The sequence below is a fragment of the Rhodnius prolixus genome, unplaced genomic scaffold, assembly GCF_049639745.1.
Source record: "Rhodnius prolixus isolate KJV_2025 unplaced genomic scaffold, Rpr scaffold_2, whole genome shotgun sequence".
NCBI lineage: Eukaryota > Metazoa > Arthropoda > Insecta > Hemiptera > Reduviidae > Rhodnius > Rhodnius prolixus.
The window spans coordinates 58,906,993-58,925,862 of NW_027411592.1; the positions used below are offsets into that span (position 1 = coordinate 58,906,993).

Below are 18,870 nucleotides of genomic sequence, written 5' to 3' on the forward strand. Positions count from 1 at the left end.
TTGTGTAATATGTTATTCTATTGTAATATAGTCAGAATAAGAATAGACTAACATTTCATAACATAGATTTTAATGACTGGCTGAAAATTTAGCCAAAAAATTGCATTTATTAACTGACTCGAATATTTACAAATTTAAGGGCGTTGAATCTTATAGAAATTAAATATTTACGCAATTTAAAATGGATGCATTGTTTACATACTTAAACGTAATGTAACTAATTCCCACTTCTTTTTTTTATAATATTTTAGAGGATTTGTAGCAGAGATGACTATTCCTGTGCAAAAACTAGGAAGATGTGAGTAATTTAAATCTTACAAAATTTACGAATCTTACTAATTGTAGAATAAATTTTAGGATAATTTTTAAACAAATTGAAATGCAAGTATAAGTTCGCAAATACGAGTTCAAATTTCAAAAATTTATATCTCCTTTTGTGCTCATCCGATTTAAATGATTTCTTTACCCAATTGCAGAGAAAAAAGAGCCGTATAACTGGTACAAATGGCAGTGTTTTATTGATAATAGTTATTGAGATATAGAAGGTTAAAGTTTAGAGGTGTGCAAATACGTTCAAATTTCAAACCTCTATATCTCCTTTTGTATTCATCCGATTTTAATGATTTCTTTACCCAATTGCAGCGAAAATAGAGCCGTATAACTGGTATAAATGGCAGTGTTTTATTGATAATAGTTATTGAGATATAGAAGGTTAAAGTTTAGAGGTTTGCAAATACGTTCAAACTTCAAACCGCTATATCTCCTTTCGTATTCATCCGATTTTAATGATTTCTTTACCCAATTGCAGAGAAAAGAGAGCCGTATAACTGGTATAAATGGCAGTATTTTATTGATAATAGTTATTGAGATATAGATGGTTAAAATTTATAGGTTTGCAAATACGTTCAAATTTCAAACCTCTATATCTCCTTTTGTTTTCATCCGATTTTAATGGTTTCTTTACCCAATTGCAGAGAAAAGATAGCTGTATAACTGGTATAAATGGCAATGTTTTATTGATAATAGTTATTGAGATATAGAAGGTTAAAGTTTAGAGGTTTGCAAATACGTTCAAATTTCAAACCTCTGTATCTCCTCTTGGATTCATCCGATTTTAATGATTTCTTTACCCAATTGCAGAGAAAATAGAGCTAAAGAACTGGTATAAATGGCAATGTTTTAGTGATAATATTTAATGAGATAAGGAAGGTTAAAGTTTAGAGGTTTGCAAATACGTTCAAATTTCAAACCTCTGTATCTCCTCTTGGATTCATCCGATTTTAATGTTTTCTTTACCCAATTGTAGAGAAAAGAGAGCTAAAGAACTGGTATAAATGGCAGTGTTTTAGTGATAATAGTTATTGAGATATAGTAGGTTAATGTTTATAGGGTTTGCAAATACGTTCAAATTTCAATCCTCTACATCTCCTTTTGTATTCATCCGATTTTAATGGTTTCTTTACCTAATTGCAGAGAAAATAGAGCTAAAGAACTGGTATGAATGGCAGTGTTTTATTGATAATAGTTATTGAGATATAGTAGGTTAATGTTTAGAGGTTTGCAAATACGTTCAAATTTCAATCCTCTACATCTCCTTTTGTATTCATCCGATTTTAATGGTTTCTTTACCCAATTGCAGAGAAAAGAGAGCTGTATAACTGGTACAAATGGCAGTGATAATAGTTATTGAGATATAGAAGGTTAATGTTTAGAGGATTGCAAATACGTTCAAATTTCAAACCTCTATATCTCCTTTTGAATTCATCCGATTTTAATGGTTTCTTTACCCAATTGCAGAGAAAAGAGAGCTGTATAACTGGTACAAATGGCAGTGTTTTATTGATAATAGTTATTGAGATATAGAAGGTTAAAGTTTAGAGGTTTGCAAATACGTTCAAATTTCAAACCTCTATATCTCCTTTTGTATTCATCCGATTTTAATGATTTCTTTACCCAATTGCAGAGAAAAGGGAGCTAAAGAACTGGTACAAATGGCAGTGTTTTAGTGATAATAGTTAATGAGATATAGGAGGTTAAAGTTTAGAGGTTTGCAAATACGTTCAAATTTCTTACCTCTATATCTCCTTTTGTATTCATCCGATTTTAATGGTTTCTTTACCTAATTGCAGAGAAAAGAGAGCTGAAGAACTGGTATAAATGGCAGTATTTTATTGATAATAGTTATTGAGATATAGATGGTTAAAATTTATAGGTTTGCAAATACGTTCAAATTTCAAACCTCTATATCTCCTTTTGTTTTCATCCGATTTTAATGGTTTCTTTACCCAATTGCAGAGAAAAGATAGCTGTATAACTGGTATAAATGGCAATGTTTTATTGATAATAGTTATTGAGATATAGAAGGTTAAAGTTTAGAGGTTTGCAAATACGTTCAAATTTCAAACCTCTGTATCTCCTCTTGGATTCATCCGATTTTAATGTTTTCTTTACCCAATTGTAGAGAAAAGAGAGCTAAAGAACTGGTATAAATGGCAGTGTTTTAGTGATAATAGTTATTGAGATATAGTAGGTTAATGTTTAGAGGTTTGCAAATACGTTCAAATTTCAATCCTCTACATCTCCTTTTGTATTCATCCGATTTTAATGGTTTCTTTACCTAATTGCAGAGAAAATAGAGCTAAAGAACTGGTATAAATGGCAGTGTTTTATTGATAATAGTTATTGAGATATAGTAGGTTAATGTTTAGAGGTTTGCAAATACGTTCAAATTTCCATCCTCTACATCTCCTATTGTATTCATCCGATTTTAATGGTTTCTTTACCCAATTGCAGAGAAAAGAGAGCCGTATAACTGGTACAAATGGCAGTGTTTTAGTGATAATAGTTAATGAGATATAGGAGGTTAAAGTTTAGAGGTTTGCAAATACGTTCAAATTTCATACCTCTATATCTCCTTTTGTATTCATCCGATTTTAATGGTTTCAATACCAAATTGCAGAGAAAAGAGAGCTGAAGAACTGGTATAAATGGCAGTGATAATAGTTATTGAGATATAGAAGGTTAATGTTTAGAGGTTTGCAAATACGTTCAAATTTCAAACCTCTATATCTCCTTTTGTATTCATCCGATTTTAATGGTTTCTTTACCCAATTGCAGAGAAAAGAGAGCTGTATAACTGGTACAAATGGCAGTGTTTTATTGATAATAGTTATTGAGATATAGAAGGTTAAAGTTTAGAGGTTTGCAAATACGTTCAAATTTCAAACCTCTATATCTCCTTTTGTATTCATCCGATTTTAATGATTTCTTTACCCAATTGCAGAGAAAAGGGAGCTAAAGAACTGGTACAAATGGCAGTGTTTTATTGATAATAGTTATTGAGATATAGAAGGTTAAAGTTTAGAGGTTTGCAAATACGTTCAAATTTCAAACCGCTATATCTCCTTTTGTATTCATCCGATTTTAATGATTTCTTTACCCAATTGCAGAGAAAATAGAGCTAAAGAACTGGTATAAATGGCAATGTTTTAGTGATAATATTTAATGAGATAAGGAAGGTTAAAGTTTAGAGGTTTGCAAATACGTTCAAATTTCAAACCTCTATATCTCCTTTTGTATTCATCCGATTTTAATGATTTCTTTACCCAATTGCAGAGAAAATAGAGCTAAAGAACTGGTATAAATGGCAATGTTTTAGTGATAATATTTAATGAGATAAGGAAGGTTAAAGTTTAGAGGTTTGCAAATACGTTCAAATTTCAAACCTCTATATCTCCTTTTGTATTCATCCGATTTTAATGATTTCTTTACCCAATTGCAGAGAAAATAGAGCTAAAGAACTGGTATAAATGGCAATGTTTTAGTGATAATATTTAATGAGATAAGGAAGGTTAAAGTTTAGAGGTTTGCAAATACGTTCAAATTTCAAACCTCTATATCTCCTTTTGTATTCATCCGATTTTAATGATTTCTTTACCCAATTGCAGAGAAAATAGAGCCGTATAACTGGTATAAATGGCAGTGTTTTATTGATAATAGTTATTGAGATATAGAAGGTTAAAGTTTAGAGGTGTGCAAATACGTTCAAATTTCAAACCTCTATATCTCCTTTTGTATTCATCCGATTTTAATGATTTCTTTACCCAATTGCAGAGAAAATAGAGCCGTATAACTGGTATAAATGGCAGTGTTTTATTGATAATAGTTATTGAGATATAGAAGGTTAAAGTTTAGAGGTGTGCAAATACGTTCAAATTTCAAACCTCTATATCTCCTTTTGTATTCATCCGATTTTAATGATTTCTTTACCCAATTGCAGAGAAAATAGAGCCGTATAACTGGTATAAATGGCAGTGTTTTATTGATAATAGTTATTGAGATATAGAAGGTTAAAGTTTAGAGGTTTGCAAATACGTTCAAACTTCAAACCGCTATATCTCCTTTCGTATTCATCCGATTTTAATGATTTCTTTACCCAATTGCAGAGAAAAGAGAGCCGTATAACTGGTATAAATGGCAGTATTTTATTGATAATAGTTATTGAGATATAGATGGTTAAAATTTATAGGTTTGCAAATACGTTCAAATTTCAAACCTCTATATCTCCTTTTGTTTTCATCCGATTTTAATGGTTTCTTTACCCAATTGCAGAGAAAAGATAGCTGTATAACTGGTATAAATGGCAATGTTTTATTGATAATAGTTATTGAGATATAGGAGGTTAAAGTTTAGAGGTTTGCAAATACGTTCAAATTTCTTACCTCTATATCTCCTTTTGTATTCATCCGATTTTAATGATTTCTTTACCCAATTGCAGAGAAAATAGAGCTGTATAACTGGTACAAATGGCAGTGATAATAGTTATTGAGATATAGAAGGTTAATGTTTAGAGGATTGCAAATACGTTCAAATTTCAAACCTCTATATCTCCTTTTGAATTCATCCGATTTTAATGGTTTCTTTACCCAATTGCAGAGAAAAGAGAGCTGTATAACTGGTACAAATGGCAGTGTTTTATTGATAATAGTTATTGAGATATAGAAGGTTAAAGTTTAGAGGTTTGCAAATACGTTCAAATTTCAAACCTCTATATCTCCTTTTGTATTCATCCGATTTTAATGATTTCTTTACCCAATTGCAGAGAAAAGGGAGCTAAAGAACTGGTACAAATGGCAGTGTTTTAGTGATAATAGTTAATGAGATATAGGAGGTTAAAGTTTAGAGGTTTGCAAATACGTTCAAATTTCTTACCTCTATATCTCCTTTTGTATTCATCCGATTTTAATGGTTTCTTTACCTAATTGCAGAGAAAAGAGAGCTGAAGAACTGGTATAAATGGCAGTGATAATAGTTATTGAGATATAGAAGGTTAATGTTTAGAGGTTTGCAAATACGTTCAAATTTCAAACCTCTATATCTCCTTTTGTATTCATCCGATTTTAATGGTTTCTTTACCCAATTGCAGAGAAAAGAGAGCTGTATAACTGGTACAAATGGCAGTGTTTTATTGATAATAGTTATTGAGATATAGAAGGTTAAAGTTTAGAGGTTTGCAAATACGTTCAAATTTCAAACCTCTATATCTCCTTTTGTATTCATCCGATTTTAATGATTTCTTTACCCAATTGCAGAGAAAAGGGAGCTAAAGAACTGGTACAAATGGCAGTGTTTTAGTGATAATAGTTAATGAGATATAGGAGGTTAAAGTTTAGAGGTTTGCAAATACGTTCAAATTTCATACCTCTATATCTCCTTTTGTATTCATTCGATTTTAATGGTTTCTTTACCAAATTGCAGAGAAAAGAGAGCTGAAGAACTGGTATAAATGGCAGTGATAATAGTTATTGAGATATAGAAGGTTAATGTTTAGAGGTTTGCAAATACGTTCAAATTTCAAACCTCTATATCTCCTTTTGTATTCATCCGATTTTAATGGTTTCTTTACCCAATTGCAGAGAAAAGAGAGCTGTATAACTGGTACAAATGGCAGTGTTTTATTGATAATAGTTATTGAGATATAGAAGGTTAAAGTTTAGAGGTTTGCAAATACGTTCAAATTTCAAAACTCTATATCTCCTTTTGTATTCATCCGATTTTAATGATTTCTTTACCCAATTGCAGAGAAAAGAGAGCTGTATAACTGGTACAAATGGCAGTGATAATAGTTATTGAGATATAGAAGGTTAATGTTTAAAGGTTTGCAAATACGTTCAAATTTCAAACCTCTATATCTCCTTTTGTATTCATCCGATTTTAATGGTTTCTTTACCCAATTGCAGAGAAAAGAGAGCTGTATAACTGGTACAAATGGCAGTGTTTTATTGATAATAGTTATTGAGATATAGAAGGTTAAAGTTTAGAGGTTTGCAAATACGTTCAAATTTCAAACCTCTATATCTCCTTTTGTATTCATCCGATTTTAATGGTTTCTTTACCCAATTGCAGAGAAAAGAGAGCTGTATAACTGGTACAAATGGCAGTGTTTTATTGATAATAGTTATTGAGATATAGAAGGTTAAAGTTTAGAGGTTTGCAAATACGTTCAAATTTCAAACCTCTATATCTCCTTTTGTATTCATCCGATTTTAATGATTTCTTTACCCAATTGCAGAGAAAAGGGAGCTAAAGAACTGGTACAAATGGCAGTGTTTTAGTGATAATAGTTAATGAGATATAGGAGGTTAAAGTTTAGAGGTTTGCAAATACGTTCAAATTTCTTACCTCTATATCTCCTTTTGTATTCATCCGATTTTAATGGTTTCTTTACCTAATTGCAGAGAAAAGAGAGCTGAAGAACTGGTATAAATGGCAGTGATAATAGTTATTGAGATATAGAAGGTTAATGTTTAGAGGTTTGCAAATACGTTCAAATTTCAAACCTCTATATCTCCTTTTGTATTCATCCGATTTTAATGGTTTCTTTACCCAATTGCAGAGAAAAGAGAGCTGTATAACTGGTACAAATGGCAGTGTTTTATTGATAATAGTTATTGAGATATAGAAGGTTAAAGTTTAGAGGTTTGCAAATACGTTCAAATTTCAAACCTCTATATCTCCTCTTGTATTCATCCGATTTTAATGGTTTCTTTACCCAATTGCAGAGAAAAGAGTGCTGTATAACTGGTACAAATGGCAGTGTTTTATTGATAATAGTTATTGAGACATAGAAGGTTAAAGTTTAGAGGTTTGCAAATACGTTCAAATTTCAAACCTCTATATCTCCTCTTGTATTCATCCGATTTTAATGGTTTCTTTACCCAATTGCAGAGAAAAGAGAGCTAAACAACTGGTATAAATGGCAGTGATAATAGTTATTGAGATATAGAAGGTTAATGTTTAGAGGTTTGCAAATACGTTCAAATTTCAAACCTCTATATTTCCTTTTGTATTCATCCGATTTTAATGGTTTCTTTACCCAATTGCAGAGAAAAGAGAGCTGTATAACTGGTACAAATGGCAGTGTTTTATTGATAATAGTTATTGAGATATAGAAGGTTAAAGTTTAGAGGTTTGTAAATACGTTCAAATTTCAAACCGCTATATCTCCTCTTGTATTCATCCGATTTTAATGGTTTCTTTACTCAATTGCAGAGAAAAGAGAGCTGTATAACTGGTACAAATGGCAGTGTTTTATTGATAATAGTTATTGAGATATAGAAGGTTAAAGTTTAGAGGTTTGCAAATACGTTCAAATTTCAAACCGCTATATCTCCTCTTGTATTCATCCGATTTTAATGGTTTCTTTACCCAATTGCAGAGAAAAGAGAGCTAAAGAACTGGTATAAATGGCAGTGATAATAGTTATTGAGATATAGAAGGTTAATGTTTAGAGGTTTGCAAATACGTTCAAATTTCAAACCTCTATATCTCCTTTTGTATTCATCCGATTTTAATGATTTCTTTACCCAATTGCAGAGAAAAGGGAGCTAAAGAACTGGTACAAATGGCAGTGTTTTAGTGATAATAGTTAATGAGATATAGGAGGTTAAAGTTTAGAGGTTTGCAAATACGTTCAAATTTCATACCTCTATATCTCCTTTTGTATTCATCCGATTTTAATGGTTTCTTTACCTAATTGCAGAGAAAAGAGAGCTGAAGAACTGGTATAAATGGCAGTGATAATAGTTATTGAGATATAGAAGGTTACTGTTTAGAGGTTTGCAAATACGTTCAAATTTCAAACCTCTATATCTCCTTTTGTATTCATCCGATTTTAATGGTTTCTTTACCCAATTGCAGAGAAAAGAGAGCTGTATAACTGGTACAAATGGCAGTGTTTTATTGATAATAGTTATTGAGATATAGAAGGTTAAAGTTTGGAGGTTTGCAAATACGTTCAAATTTCAAACCTCTATATCTCCTTTTGTATTCATCCGATTTTAATGATTTCTTTACCCAATTGCAGAGAAAAGGGAGCTAAAGAACTGGTACAAATGGCAGTGTTTTAGTGATAATAGTTAATGAGATATAGGAGGTTAAAGTTTAGAGGTTTGCAAATACGTTCAAATTTCTTACCTCTATATCTCCTTTTGTATTCATCCGATTTTAATGGTTTCTTTACCTAATTGCAGAGAAAAGAGAGCTGAAGAACTGGTATAAATGGCAGTGATAATAGTTATTGAGATATAGAAGGTTAATGTTTAGAGGTTTGCAAATACGTTCAAATTTCAAACCTCTATATCTCCTTTTGTATTCATCCGATTTTAATGGTTTCTTTACCCAATTGCAGAGAAAAGAGAGCTGTATAACTGGTACAAATGGCAGTGTTTTATTGATAATAGTTATTGAGATATAGAAGGTTAAAGTTTAGAGGTTTGCAAATACGTTCAAATTTCAAACCTCTATATCTCCTCTTGTATTCATCCGATTTTAATGGTTTCTTTACCCAATTGCAGAGAAAAGAGTGCTGTATAACTGGTACAAATGGCAGTGTTTTATTGATAATAGTTATTGAGACATAGAAGGTTAAAGTTTAGAGGTTTGCAAATACGTTCAAATTTCAAACCTCTATATCTCCTCTTGTATTCATCCGATTTTAATGGTTTCTTTACCCAATTGCAGAGAAAAGAGAGCTAAAGAACTGGTATAAATGGCAGTGATAATAGTTATTGAGATATAGAAGGTTAATGTTTAGAGGTTTGCAAATACGTTCAAATTTCAAACCTCTATATCTCCTTTTGTATTCATCCGATTTTAATGGTTTCTTTACCCAATTGCAGAGAAAAGAGAGCTGTATAACTGGTACAAATGACAGAGTTTTATTGATAATAGTTATTGAGATATAGAAGGTTAAAGTTTAGAGATTTGCAAATACGTTCAAATTTCAAACCGCTATATCTCCTCTTGTATTCATCCGATTTTAATGGTTTCTTTAGTCAATTGCAGAGAAAAGAGAGCTGTATAACTGGTACAAATGGCAGTGTTTTATTGATAATAGTTATTGAGATATAGAAGGTTAAAGTTTAGAGGTTTGCAAATACGTTCAAATTTCAAACCGCTATATCTCCTCTTGTATTCATCCGATTTTAATGGTTTCTTTACCCAATTGCAGAGAAAAGAGAGCTAAAGAACTGGTATAAATGGCAGTGATAATAGTTATTGAGATATAGAAGGTTAATGTTTAGAGGTTTGCAAATACGTTCAAATTTCAAACCTCTATATCTCCTTTTGTATTCATCCGATTTTAATGATTTCTTTACCCAATTGCAGAGAAAAGGGAGCTAAAGAACTGGTACAAATGGCAGTGTTTTAGTGATAATAGTTAATGAGATATAGGAGGTTAAAGTTTAGAGGTTTGCAAATACGTTCAAATTTCATACCTCTATATCTCCTTTTGTATTCATCCGATTTTAATGGTTTCTTTACCTAATTGCAGAGAAAAGAGAGCTGAAGAACTGGTATAAATGGCAGTGATAATAGTTATTGAGATATAGAAGGTTACTGTTTAGAGGTTTGCAAATACGTTCAAATTTCAAACCTCTATATCTCCTTTTGTATTCATCCGATTTTAATGGTTTCTTTACCCAATTGCAGAGAAAAGAGAGCTGTATAACTGGTACAAATGGCAGTGTTTTATTGATAATAGTTATTGAGATATAGAAGGTTAAAGTTTGGAGGTTTGCAAATACGTTCAAATTTCAAACCTCTATATCTCCTTTTGTATTCATCCGATTTTAATGATTTCTTTACCCAATTGCAGAGAAAAGGGAGCTAAAGAACTGGTACAAATGGCAGTGTTTTAGTGATAATAGTTAATGAGATATAGGAGGTTAAAGTTTAGAGGTTTGCAAATACGTTCAAATTTCATACCTCTATATCTCCTTTTGTATTCATCCGATTTTAATGGTTTCTTTACCCAATTGCAGAGAAAAGAGAGCTGAAGAACTGGTATAAATGGCAGTGTTTTATTGATAATAGTTATTGAGATATAGAAGGTTAATGTTTAGAGGTTTGCAAATACGTTTAAATTTCAAACCTCTATATCTCCTTTTGTATTCATCCGATTTTAATGGTTTCTTTACCCAATTGCAGAGAAAAGAGAGCTGTATAACTGGTACAAATGGCAGTGTTTTATTGATAATAGTTATTGAGATATAGAAGGTTTGCAAATACGTTCAAATTTCAAACCTTTATATCTCCTTTTGTATTCATCCGATTTTAATGGTTACTTTACCTAATTGCAGAGAAAAGAGAGCTGAAGAACTGGTATAAATGGCAGTGTTTTATTGATAATAGTTATTGAGATATAGAAGGTTAATGTTTAGAGGTTTGCAAATACGTTCAAATTTCAAACCTCTATATCTCCTTTTGTATTCATCCGATTTTAATGGTTTCTTTACCCAATTGCAGAGAAAAGAGAGCTGTATAACTGGTACAAATGGCAGTGTTTTATTGATAATAGTTATTGAGATATGGAAGGTTATTGTTTAGAGGTTTGCAAATACGTTCAAATTTCATACCTCTATATCTCCTTTTGTATTCATCCGATTTTAATGGTTTCTTTACCTAATTGCACAGAAAAGAGAGCTGAAGAACTGGTATAAATGGCAGTGTTTTATTGATAATAGTTATTGAGATATAGAAGGGTAATGTTTAGAGGTTTGCAAATACGTTCAAATTTCAAACCTCCATATCTCCTCTTGTATTCATCTGATTTTAATGGTTTCTTTACCCAATTGTAGAGAAAAGAGAGCTGAAGAACTGGTATAAACGGCAATGTTTTAGTGATAATATTTAATGAGATAAGGAAGGTTAAAGTTTATAGGTTTGCAAATACGTTCAAATTTCAAACCTCCATATCTCCTCTTGTATTCATCCGATTTTAATGGTTTCTTTACCCAATTGTAGAGATAGTTTAAATGGAAGAAGTCATTTTTTTTTTTATTTGTATCACATAGTATTGAACTTGTTTCTGTATATAGAGAGTAATATATATTTTTTTTTTAACTCAGCAATCACTGGCCGAGAAACTGGATCTAATAAACAAACAGCTTCCAAAAGTTGTGCTCTCAGTATTGTCAGACAGTTGTATCATTTGGGCGTTATTGAAGCATTTTCTGGAACGTTGAAGAAAACCACTTCAGAACAGATTAGCTCTTATGAAGTGAAAGTTGATCCTGAACTTTCTGAAAGAATTCTTGGTATTCTTGAAACATTAAACATTGAACCACCTCCTATTGTAAGTTTTATTTTAATTTTATTGAATGTTGTTAAAGTTTTAAGAGTTATTAACTAGGAATGTTCACATTTTTAACTGATAGACGGGACCCGGTACAGCAGAAGAACCTGTATCATTAGTTTGCAGCCAAGTACTTGATGAACTTGTTTCTCAACGACAAACATCTGCTGGCGTAGTATCTTGGTCGCCACCGCAACCAAATTGGAACGCATGGACCGCTTGTAATATTGACGAGGGTCCACTGGCGACGGTGAGTGTTTATTTTGATTTGTCTTCTATTAAAAGCATATATAGATTGATTAAAACCACTGTCGAGTTAGTTGCAAAAAATATTTTATTAATATCTTGGTCACTCAACGACTGTAACGTGTTGGTTAATTTTCCAATCGCTTTTCCATTTCATATCGATAAAGTTGGTTAATGAGGAGTAATGAGGGATCTCACGGCTTACTTGAACTTTTTTTTTATTCCTATTTTTATCTTGTTCTAGGCATCCCTAGATCAGATTAGTGATGATCTTTGTTCAGCATATCGTGAACGTCTTCAGAGTGACGTTAAACTACAAAATATGATTAAAGAACGTGAAGAACTTCTAGTATTCTCAATGAGAGGACCAATCATGGAAGCAATCAATGAACATTCTGTGATTATAATACGTGGAAACACGGGATGCGGTAAAACTACGCAGGTGAAATATGTGATTTCATAATTAGTTTGATTCTCTAAAAAACTTTTCACATCTAATTAAGTATCATTTGTTTTGTAATAGGTGTGCCAATTTATACTAGATGATTACATTCAATCTGGCCAAGGTGCATACTGTAACATAATTGTTACTCAACCTAGACGTATTTCCGCCATCTCAGTGGCTGACCGTGTTGCTAGTGAAAGATCTGAAGAATTAGGAGCTAGCTGTGGTTATTCGGTTAGATTTGAATCCTGCCTACCGCGGGCTTATGGAGGAATCATGTTCTGTACTATAGGTAAAAAATAATCAAACCAATACTGTTTTACTTATAAAATTAAAAATTTTCTGTACATTACAGTTTATTTTTATACTTGAAATTTTTGTCAGGTGTACTTCTGCGTAAATTAGAAAATGGACTGCGAGGTGTATCCCACGTTATTGTTGACGAAATCCATGAACGTGATGTAAATTCGGATTTCCTATTAGTTGTTGTCAGGGATATGGTCCACACTTACCCAGATCTTAGGGTGATACTTATGTCGGCCACTATTGATACTACATTATTCTCTGAGTACTTTAACAAATGTCCAGTTATTGAAGTACCTGGTAGAGCTTATCCCGTGAAATGTTAGTATACAGATCTTTTTTTTCAATACGCATTGCGAAGTATTTATATTTATTATTAAACAAATTATTTTTTCTCTTTTATTGAAATATTGTGTTTATCTTTTTTCCTCTTTTTGTAGCATACTTCTTAGAAGACATAGTAGAAATGTTGAATTTTGATCCACCTCCGGACACTTCTAGGAAAAATAAGAAAGATAAAGATAAGGACGATGAAAATGTAGGTGCAGAAGATGATGAGAATATGAACTTAAAAGTGGGCGAGGAATATGAACCAAGTACCAGGCATGCTGTCTCAAAAATGAGTGAAAAGGAGATCAGTTTTGAGCTAATTGAGGTAAGATTGAAGATGAAGTCATGGAATGAGTCCTTCTGGTTGCCAAGCCAATGGGCTAATTGTGGCGTTGCCCCTATTTATGTCACGTATCAGACAAAGAATTCAGATTCTTGAAACTGAAAAACTTCTTTTGTCGTAAAGTAATGATTGTACTGGCAATTGAACAAGATAAACAAGGCCGTTTCTTCGTTTTCCTGGCACAGTTAGCGCAGTAATTAGCAATGCAGAAATTACCTTAGCTTGTGGGAACACGTTGTGTAAATTTATTTCTGAGTCTTTCAAGGCCTTAAAAAGTCTATACTTTTATCGGTCTATAACCAGATGGCTGCTTTTCCAAATCCTCATTTTTAGACTACATGAATCAGTAGAGGCTTAGTGTAATGCCATTGGCCTTAAGTCGCATGCGGACCAAATAATGGCAAGGAGTAGCTTCTGGTGCAACTTTTAGAAATCAGAGAGGTACAGAACAACGCTATAGGATTCTGGAAATATTAATTATAAATCACTCCAGACGCTATAAAATAAATTCTCCAGTTGTAGCGACAAGTAAAAATCATCTGCACTGCCAGAAATCATATCCAAACAGTGCAATCCACCCGAAATGCATACCAGGCAGTCGCGAAATTTGGCTCGTTTGTCTGCGAATATGGCGAGGATAAATTAACTTATTAAATGAACTTAATATTTCACTTAAGGGATCTTTTACAAATATTTATACTCTAAAATATAAAATGGTGGGCTCTTTTAGGATAGTTGCCTACCAAAAAAATGTATAGATTTTTTTATTTTTATTTTTTGGATAATTTTTAAACGCTGCTGATACCATATTCAATCCGTAGTAACTCAACTTTTAAGGGCGATAATTGAAAACTAATAATTATTTCCCTAAAAATAAAGATTCAAATAAAGGAAAACTCTGAATTAATAATCCCATTTTGAAAAATTATAAAATCTTGCGCACTTGATCCTCCTGAATAAGAAAAACTGATGGAATTCTCTCCTGAAGCGACTATATTAATTTAGATATATCATGAATTTTTCACAGGCTCTTTTGAAACATATTAAAAATATTGATATTCCTGGAGCTGTACTGATTTTCTTGCCAGGATGGAATGTAATTTTTGCTCTTCTCAGACATTTACAACAGCATCCTCTTTTTAGTAAGTAAATATTTTCTGTCGAATTCTCCATTTTTTTGTTTTTTCTTTTATTCATTTCAAATTTTCTGTATCGAATATTACTCAGGAAAGGTGAAGTTAAGCTCACCTCGTAAGTTGTATCATATGTTCTATCATCTACGTAATAAATTATGAGTATGAAAATTCTTAGTTGGAAAAACATCACTCCATTGGAAGTGTGATTAAAAGTATGGTTTTTACAAGCTCCCAGCAATTTAGAATCTAGACATTGGCCTAAAGAGTTTCATTTGAACTATGTTATTTGCTTGTCCAGTCACCTTGGTTTCAACTACGTTTTTCCTATTCATTTTACAAAAGTTCTAGGGGAGTCATGTACAGTGTTACAAGTTAATTACCTTTTTCGGTAATAATTATAAATTTCAGAAAGTTTCAATTAGGCAGCACAGTGCGAGGAAGTTGTATGATTGTTCAGTACATTTTTCGGTTTACTTAGCATCTCCTTTTGGTTCCTTATTTCAAGTACTTGGCGATATACATTTCACATTTCTTTTTTATTTCTTAAAGTTCATAATAATAATATTTATTCCCAGTACATAGTCATGTTTAAAGTATCTATGGTCCTGTCTCATTATATCCACTAGAACAACTAATTAAATGAGAAATTGCCTTTTAAGTTAGTCATTTCATCTTCTCCAACTGGGTCTTAAACCCTAAGCATGTTTATGATTATTCAAGTAAGACAGCGAACCTATTCATTGCCTTTCAATTAGCCATTCCATCTTATCCAGATGAGTCTTAAATCTTAAGCATGTTTATGATTATTCAAGTGAAGCAGCGAACCTATTCATTATTGCCTTTCAATTAGCCATTCCATCTTATCCAGATGAGTCTTAAATCTTAAGCATGTTTATGATTATTCAAGTGAAGCAGCGAACCTATTCATTGCCTTTCAATTTAGCCATTCCATCTTATCCAGATGAGTCTTAAACCTTAAGCATGTTTATGATTATTCAAGTAAGACAGCGAACCTATTCATTGGTTGATTTGATTGGACTCGAAATTAATTTCTATCAATTGAATTTACTCTGCAGGTGGTTCGTCGTTTCTTCTTTTGCCACTTCATTCGCAGTTACCTAGAGAAGATCAGAGGAAAGTCTTTGATCCTGTACCAACGGGAGTTACAAAAGTAAGTATGGGTTATATCTGGTAAAGTAAATACTGTGATCTATAATAATTTTTTCAAGAACTAATTTTTTTTCTTTTTTCTTAATCTGAATTTAGATCATTTTATCAACTAATATTGCCGAGACTTCAATCACTATAAATGATGTCGTATTCGTTATTGATGTATGCAAAGCTAAGATAAAGTTGTTCACATCGCACAATAATATGACTAGTTATGCGACAGTATGGGCTTCGAAAACAAATTTAGAACAAAGAAAAGGTAGAGCTGGTCGAGTTAGACCTGGCTTTGCGTTTAGGTTACTTACAAAGGTAAAGAGGATTTAGTTTTTCTGGCAACTTTTCTTCTTTTTTTTTAATATATATTTTTAGGGAAATTTTAGAAAATTCCGGGTTTAAGAATGTCAGTACCACCGAAAGGCTACTGCACATGACGGCTGTACTTAACAATGAACAAGTATACTTTTGAGACCAATCATACATTTACAGTACAATTCTTAAAATAAACTTTGCATAAATGAAGTCTTGTTTTAAAACAATCTGTGCTTTATTTATTCAGGGAAGATACACGAAATTGGAAGAACATATGACTCCAGAAATGTTCCGCACGCCATTGCATCAATTGGCACTTTCTATTAAACTCTTAAAATTAGGTGCTATTGGTCATTTCCTGAGTAAAGCATTGGAACCGCCACCAATTGATGCTGTAATCGAAGCTGAAGTACTTCTCAGAGGTTGGTTGTTATATTTATAGTTTTATATATACTCGTATATTAAATAATTTAATTTTTTTGTCTGCCATTTTAAAAAAAAAAATACTTAATTTTTCCATAGAAATGAAGTGTTTGGACAAAAATGATGAACTGACTCCACTTGGAAGAATTCTTGCTAAATTACCAATCGAACCAAGACTAGGCAAAATGATGATTTTGGGCACTATATTCAGAGTTGGTGATGCTCTTGCTACCATTGCAGCCAACAGTTCTACATTTCCGGAAGTTTTTATTACGGGTAATTTTTTTTAAAAATTATTATTAGTATTCAATTGTGGAAATTAGGGAAATATTTTGATTTTTTGTCCTCTTCTTCCCTCAAGTCAGAGGAATGTATTGTAATCGCTCAGATTTTCCATTTTTTACTTTTCATCGGAAACACTTGATCCTCAGAGTACGATAAAGTGTGTTTATGGATTGGTCTGTCAATTCGTCAGTCGTCAACATAAATTAAAAAAAAAAAAAAAAAAATACAAGAAGTTTGTAAATTTTGTTATTTAGAATGAGGTTCAAGACCCAAGGAATCTTGGTCAAAATAGATTTTTTACCAGAAGTAGTACTTCACTCATAAGATTTTCAATGATTTCCCTCGAAAACAGCTTTCGTTTTGTGAGTGTTTTTTTTTTTTAATATTAAATATTTCCCCCTTCTCAAGAACGCCGTTTGACTGGACTGCAAAGAGCATTTGCTGGAACTCGATGTTCTGACCATATAGCCATGTTGAACGTATTCTGTCAATGGGCGAGCGCTTCGAATCGTGGCCCACTAGCTGAAGAACAATTCTGCGAGCATAGACAGATTTCACAACCAACACTTAAAGTGACTGCCGATGCTAAGGTGTGTGTACTAAAGTCGTTTTAAAGTTGTTATTGTTTCGTCTTACGAGATTTTATTTTCATTTCTTGTATTTTGTGTAGATGCAATTGAAGGAATTGCTAATTTCCTGCGGATTTCCCGAAGAAGCTTTACAGCCCTTATTCTATCAGTTTAATGATGAAGACGAGAATTTGGACATGATCGTGGCATTGTTATGTATGGGACTATATCCTAATGTCTGTTATCATAAGGAAAAGCGAAAGGTAAAATCATTTTATGGTCGACATTAAGAAGATAGATTTAGACTTTTCTTTTTTAACAAAAAAACAATTAAAGTTTCGTCCAAGGCAATAAAGACCCATATTCTACAAAAGTTTTCTTTAATTTTATGAATTTTTTTCAGGTCTTAACTACAGAATCAAAACCAGCTTTAATTCATAAGACATCGGTTAACTGTACAAAGTTTGAAACGAATTTCCCATCTCCATTCTTCGTATTTGGTGAAAAAGTAAGTATTTTAAAGGACTTTACTCAAGCAATTCCACAAAAAAAAACAAGTTAGTGTCTTCGTTTACAAGATTTATTTTATTTTTGAATAAAAAAAAATATTTTTTTAGGTTAGAACACGAGCAGTATCCTGTAAACAAACCACTATGGTTACGCCGCTACATTTGTTATTGTTTGGTGCACGTAAAGTGGAATTAGTAAACAATTGTGTTAGATTAGATAATTGGTTTGTATTTTATTTATTTATTTATTTATTTATTTTCATTTAAACCGAATAACATCTTGTAACTTGACAAGTTACTGAATTAATTCTTCCACAATTTTTTTTTTCTTTTTTTTTAGGGTAAATTTAGAAATGGAACCCAAACTAGCAGCAGCAATTTTAAGCTTACGACCAGTATTAGAAAATTTAGTAATAAAAGCTAGTTCTGATCCAGAATCTATAATGAATCTATCTGACGTTGATAAGGAAGTGGTTTCTGTAATAAAAGAATTGTGCAGATTCAATGCTGGTAGATACAGTCTAAAACAATATTCTATGTAAGCTTTTTATTGATATTTATTTAATTTATAATTTATATAGATTCATAATACGTATATATATTCAATTAATTTCGCCGAATGGCGGATGGAATGATGGAATTTTGGTTTGAGAACAAATAATTAATCCTGAATTTTGATTTTTGGGCATGCAGTTTTACATTCGTAGTATATTTTTTTTTTTACAAAATTGTTGCTTATGTAGTTTTAATTTATTGGATGTTTTTGGCTTTTTGACTATTCTGAGTTGGTTTTCAGTCGTTAAGTCCTACTAAGATTTTTTTTTCCCCCTAGCAAGAGCTTTGCCTAGAGTTTCTACTGGTAAATGTGGGAATATAGGGCTATGTGGTTTCTGTCTGTTCGAAAACGGGAATAGCAGTAAACGTTTTTGCATATATCCTGCAAACAATATTGGATCTTCCTCAGGATTTAGTTATCATTTGGTAGATGGTACTCTTTGGTTGGTTATACTTACAATAATAGATTATACATTTAAAAAAAGAAGAACTATCGGTCAAGTTTATAATAAATATAAAAATTATTTCACTTATTTTTGCATTCACCATTGGTGCATAGCACTGCCAACTGAATGAACAACTTTAAATAACATATTAAGCTATATGTAT

The 18,870-nt window shown here is 31.8% G+C and overlaps 2 protein-coding genes across 5 annotated transcripts in view; one reads left to right on the top strand and one right to left on the bottom strand.

The window, feature by feature from the left end:
- Positions 1-18,870, bottom strand: part of LOC141448557 (uncharacterized) — a 40,949-nt gene that overhangs the window by 14,974 nt on the left and 7,105 nt on the right. The gene's annotated exons all lie outside the window — the stretch shown is intronic.
- Positions 1-18,870, top strand: part of mle (dosage compensation regulator mle) — a 31,802-nt gene that overhangs the window by 7,269 nt on the left and 5,663 nt on the right. For all 4 annotated transcript variants that reach the window (XM_074116958.1, XM_074116959.1, XM_074116957.1 and 1 more), the window contains 17 exons: positions 252-298; positions 11,412-11,638; positions 11,721-11,888; positions 12,129-12,326; positions 12,408-12,621; positions 12,714-12,953; positions 13,073-13,287; positions 14,333-14,447; positions 15,518-15,612; positions 15,708-15,920; positions 16,168-16,342; positions 16,443-16,619; positions 17,037-17,218; positions 17,299-17,460; positions 17,601-17,705; positions 17,815-17,930; positions 18,047-18,244. In XM_074116958.1, coding sequence (XP_073973059.1) covers positions 252-298; positions 11,412-11,638; positions 11,721-11,888; positions 12,129-12,326; positions 12,408-12,621; positions 12,714-12,953; positions 13,073-13,287; positions 14,333-14,447; positions 15,518-15,612; positions 15,708-15,920; positions 16,168-16,342; positions 16,443-16,619; positions 17,037-17,218; positions 17,299-17,460; positions 17,601-17,705; positions 17,815-17,930; positions 18,047-18,244 — 2,847 coding nt within the window. The remainder of the gene's footprint in view (positions 1-251; positions 299-11,411; positions 11,639-11,720; positions 11,889-12,128; positions 12,327-12,407; positions 12,622-12,713; positions 12,954-13,072; positions 13,288-14,332; positions 14,448-15,517; positions 15,613-15,707; positions 15,921-16,167; positions 16,343-16,442; positions 16,620-17,036; positions 17,219-17,298; positions 17,461-17,600; positions 17,706-17,814; positions 17,931-18,046; positions 18,245-18,870) is intronic.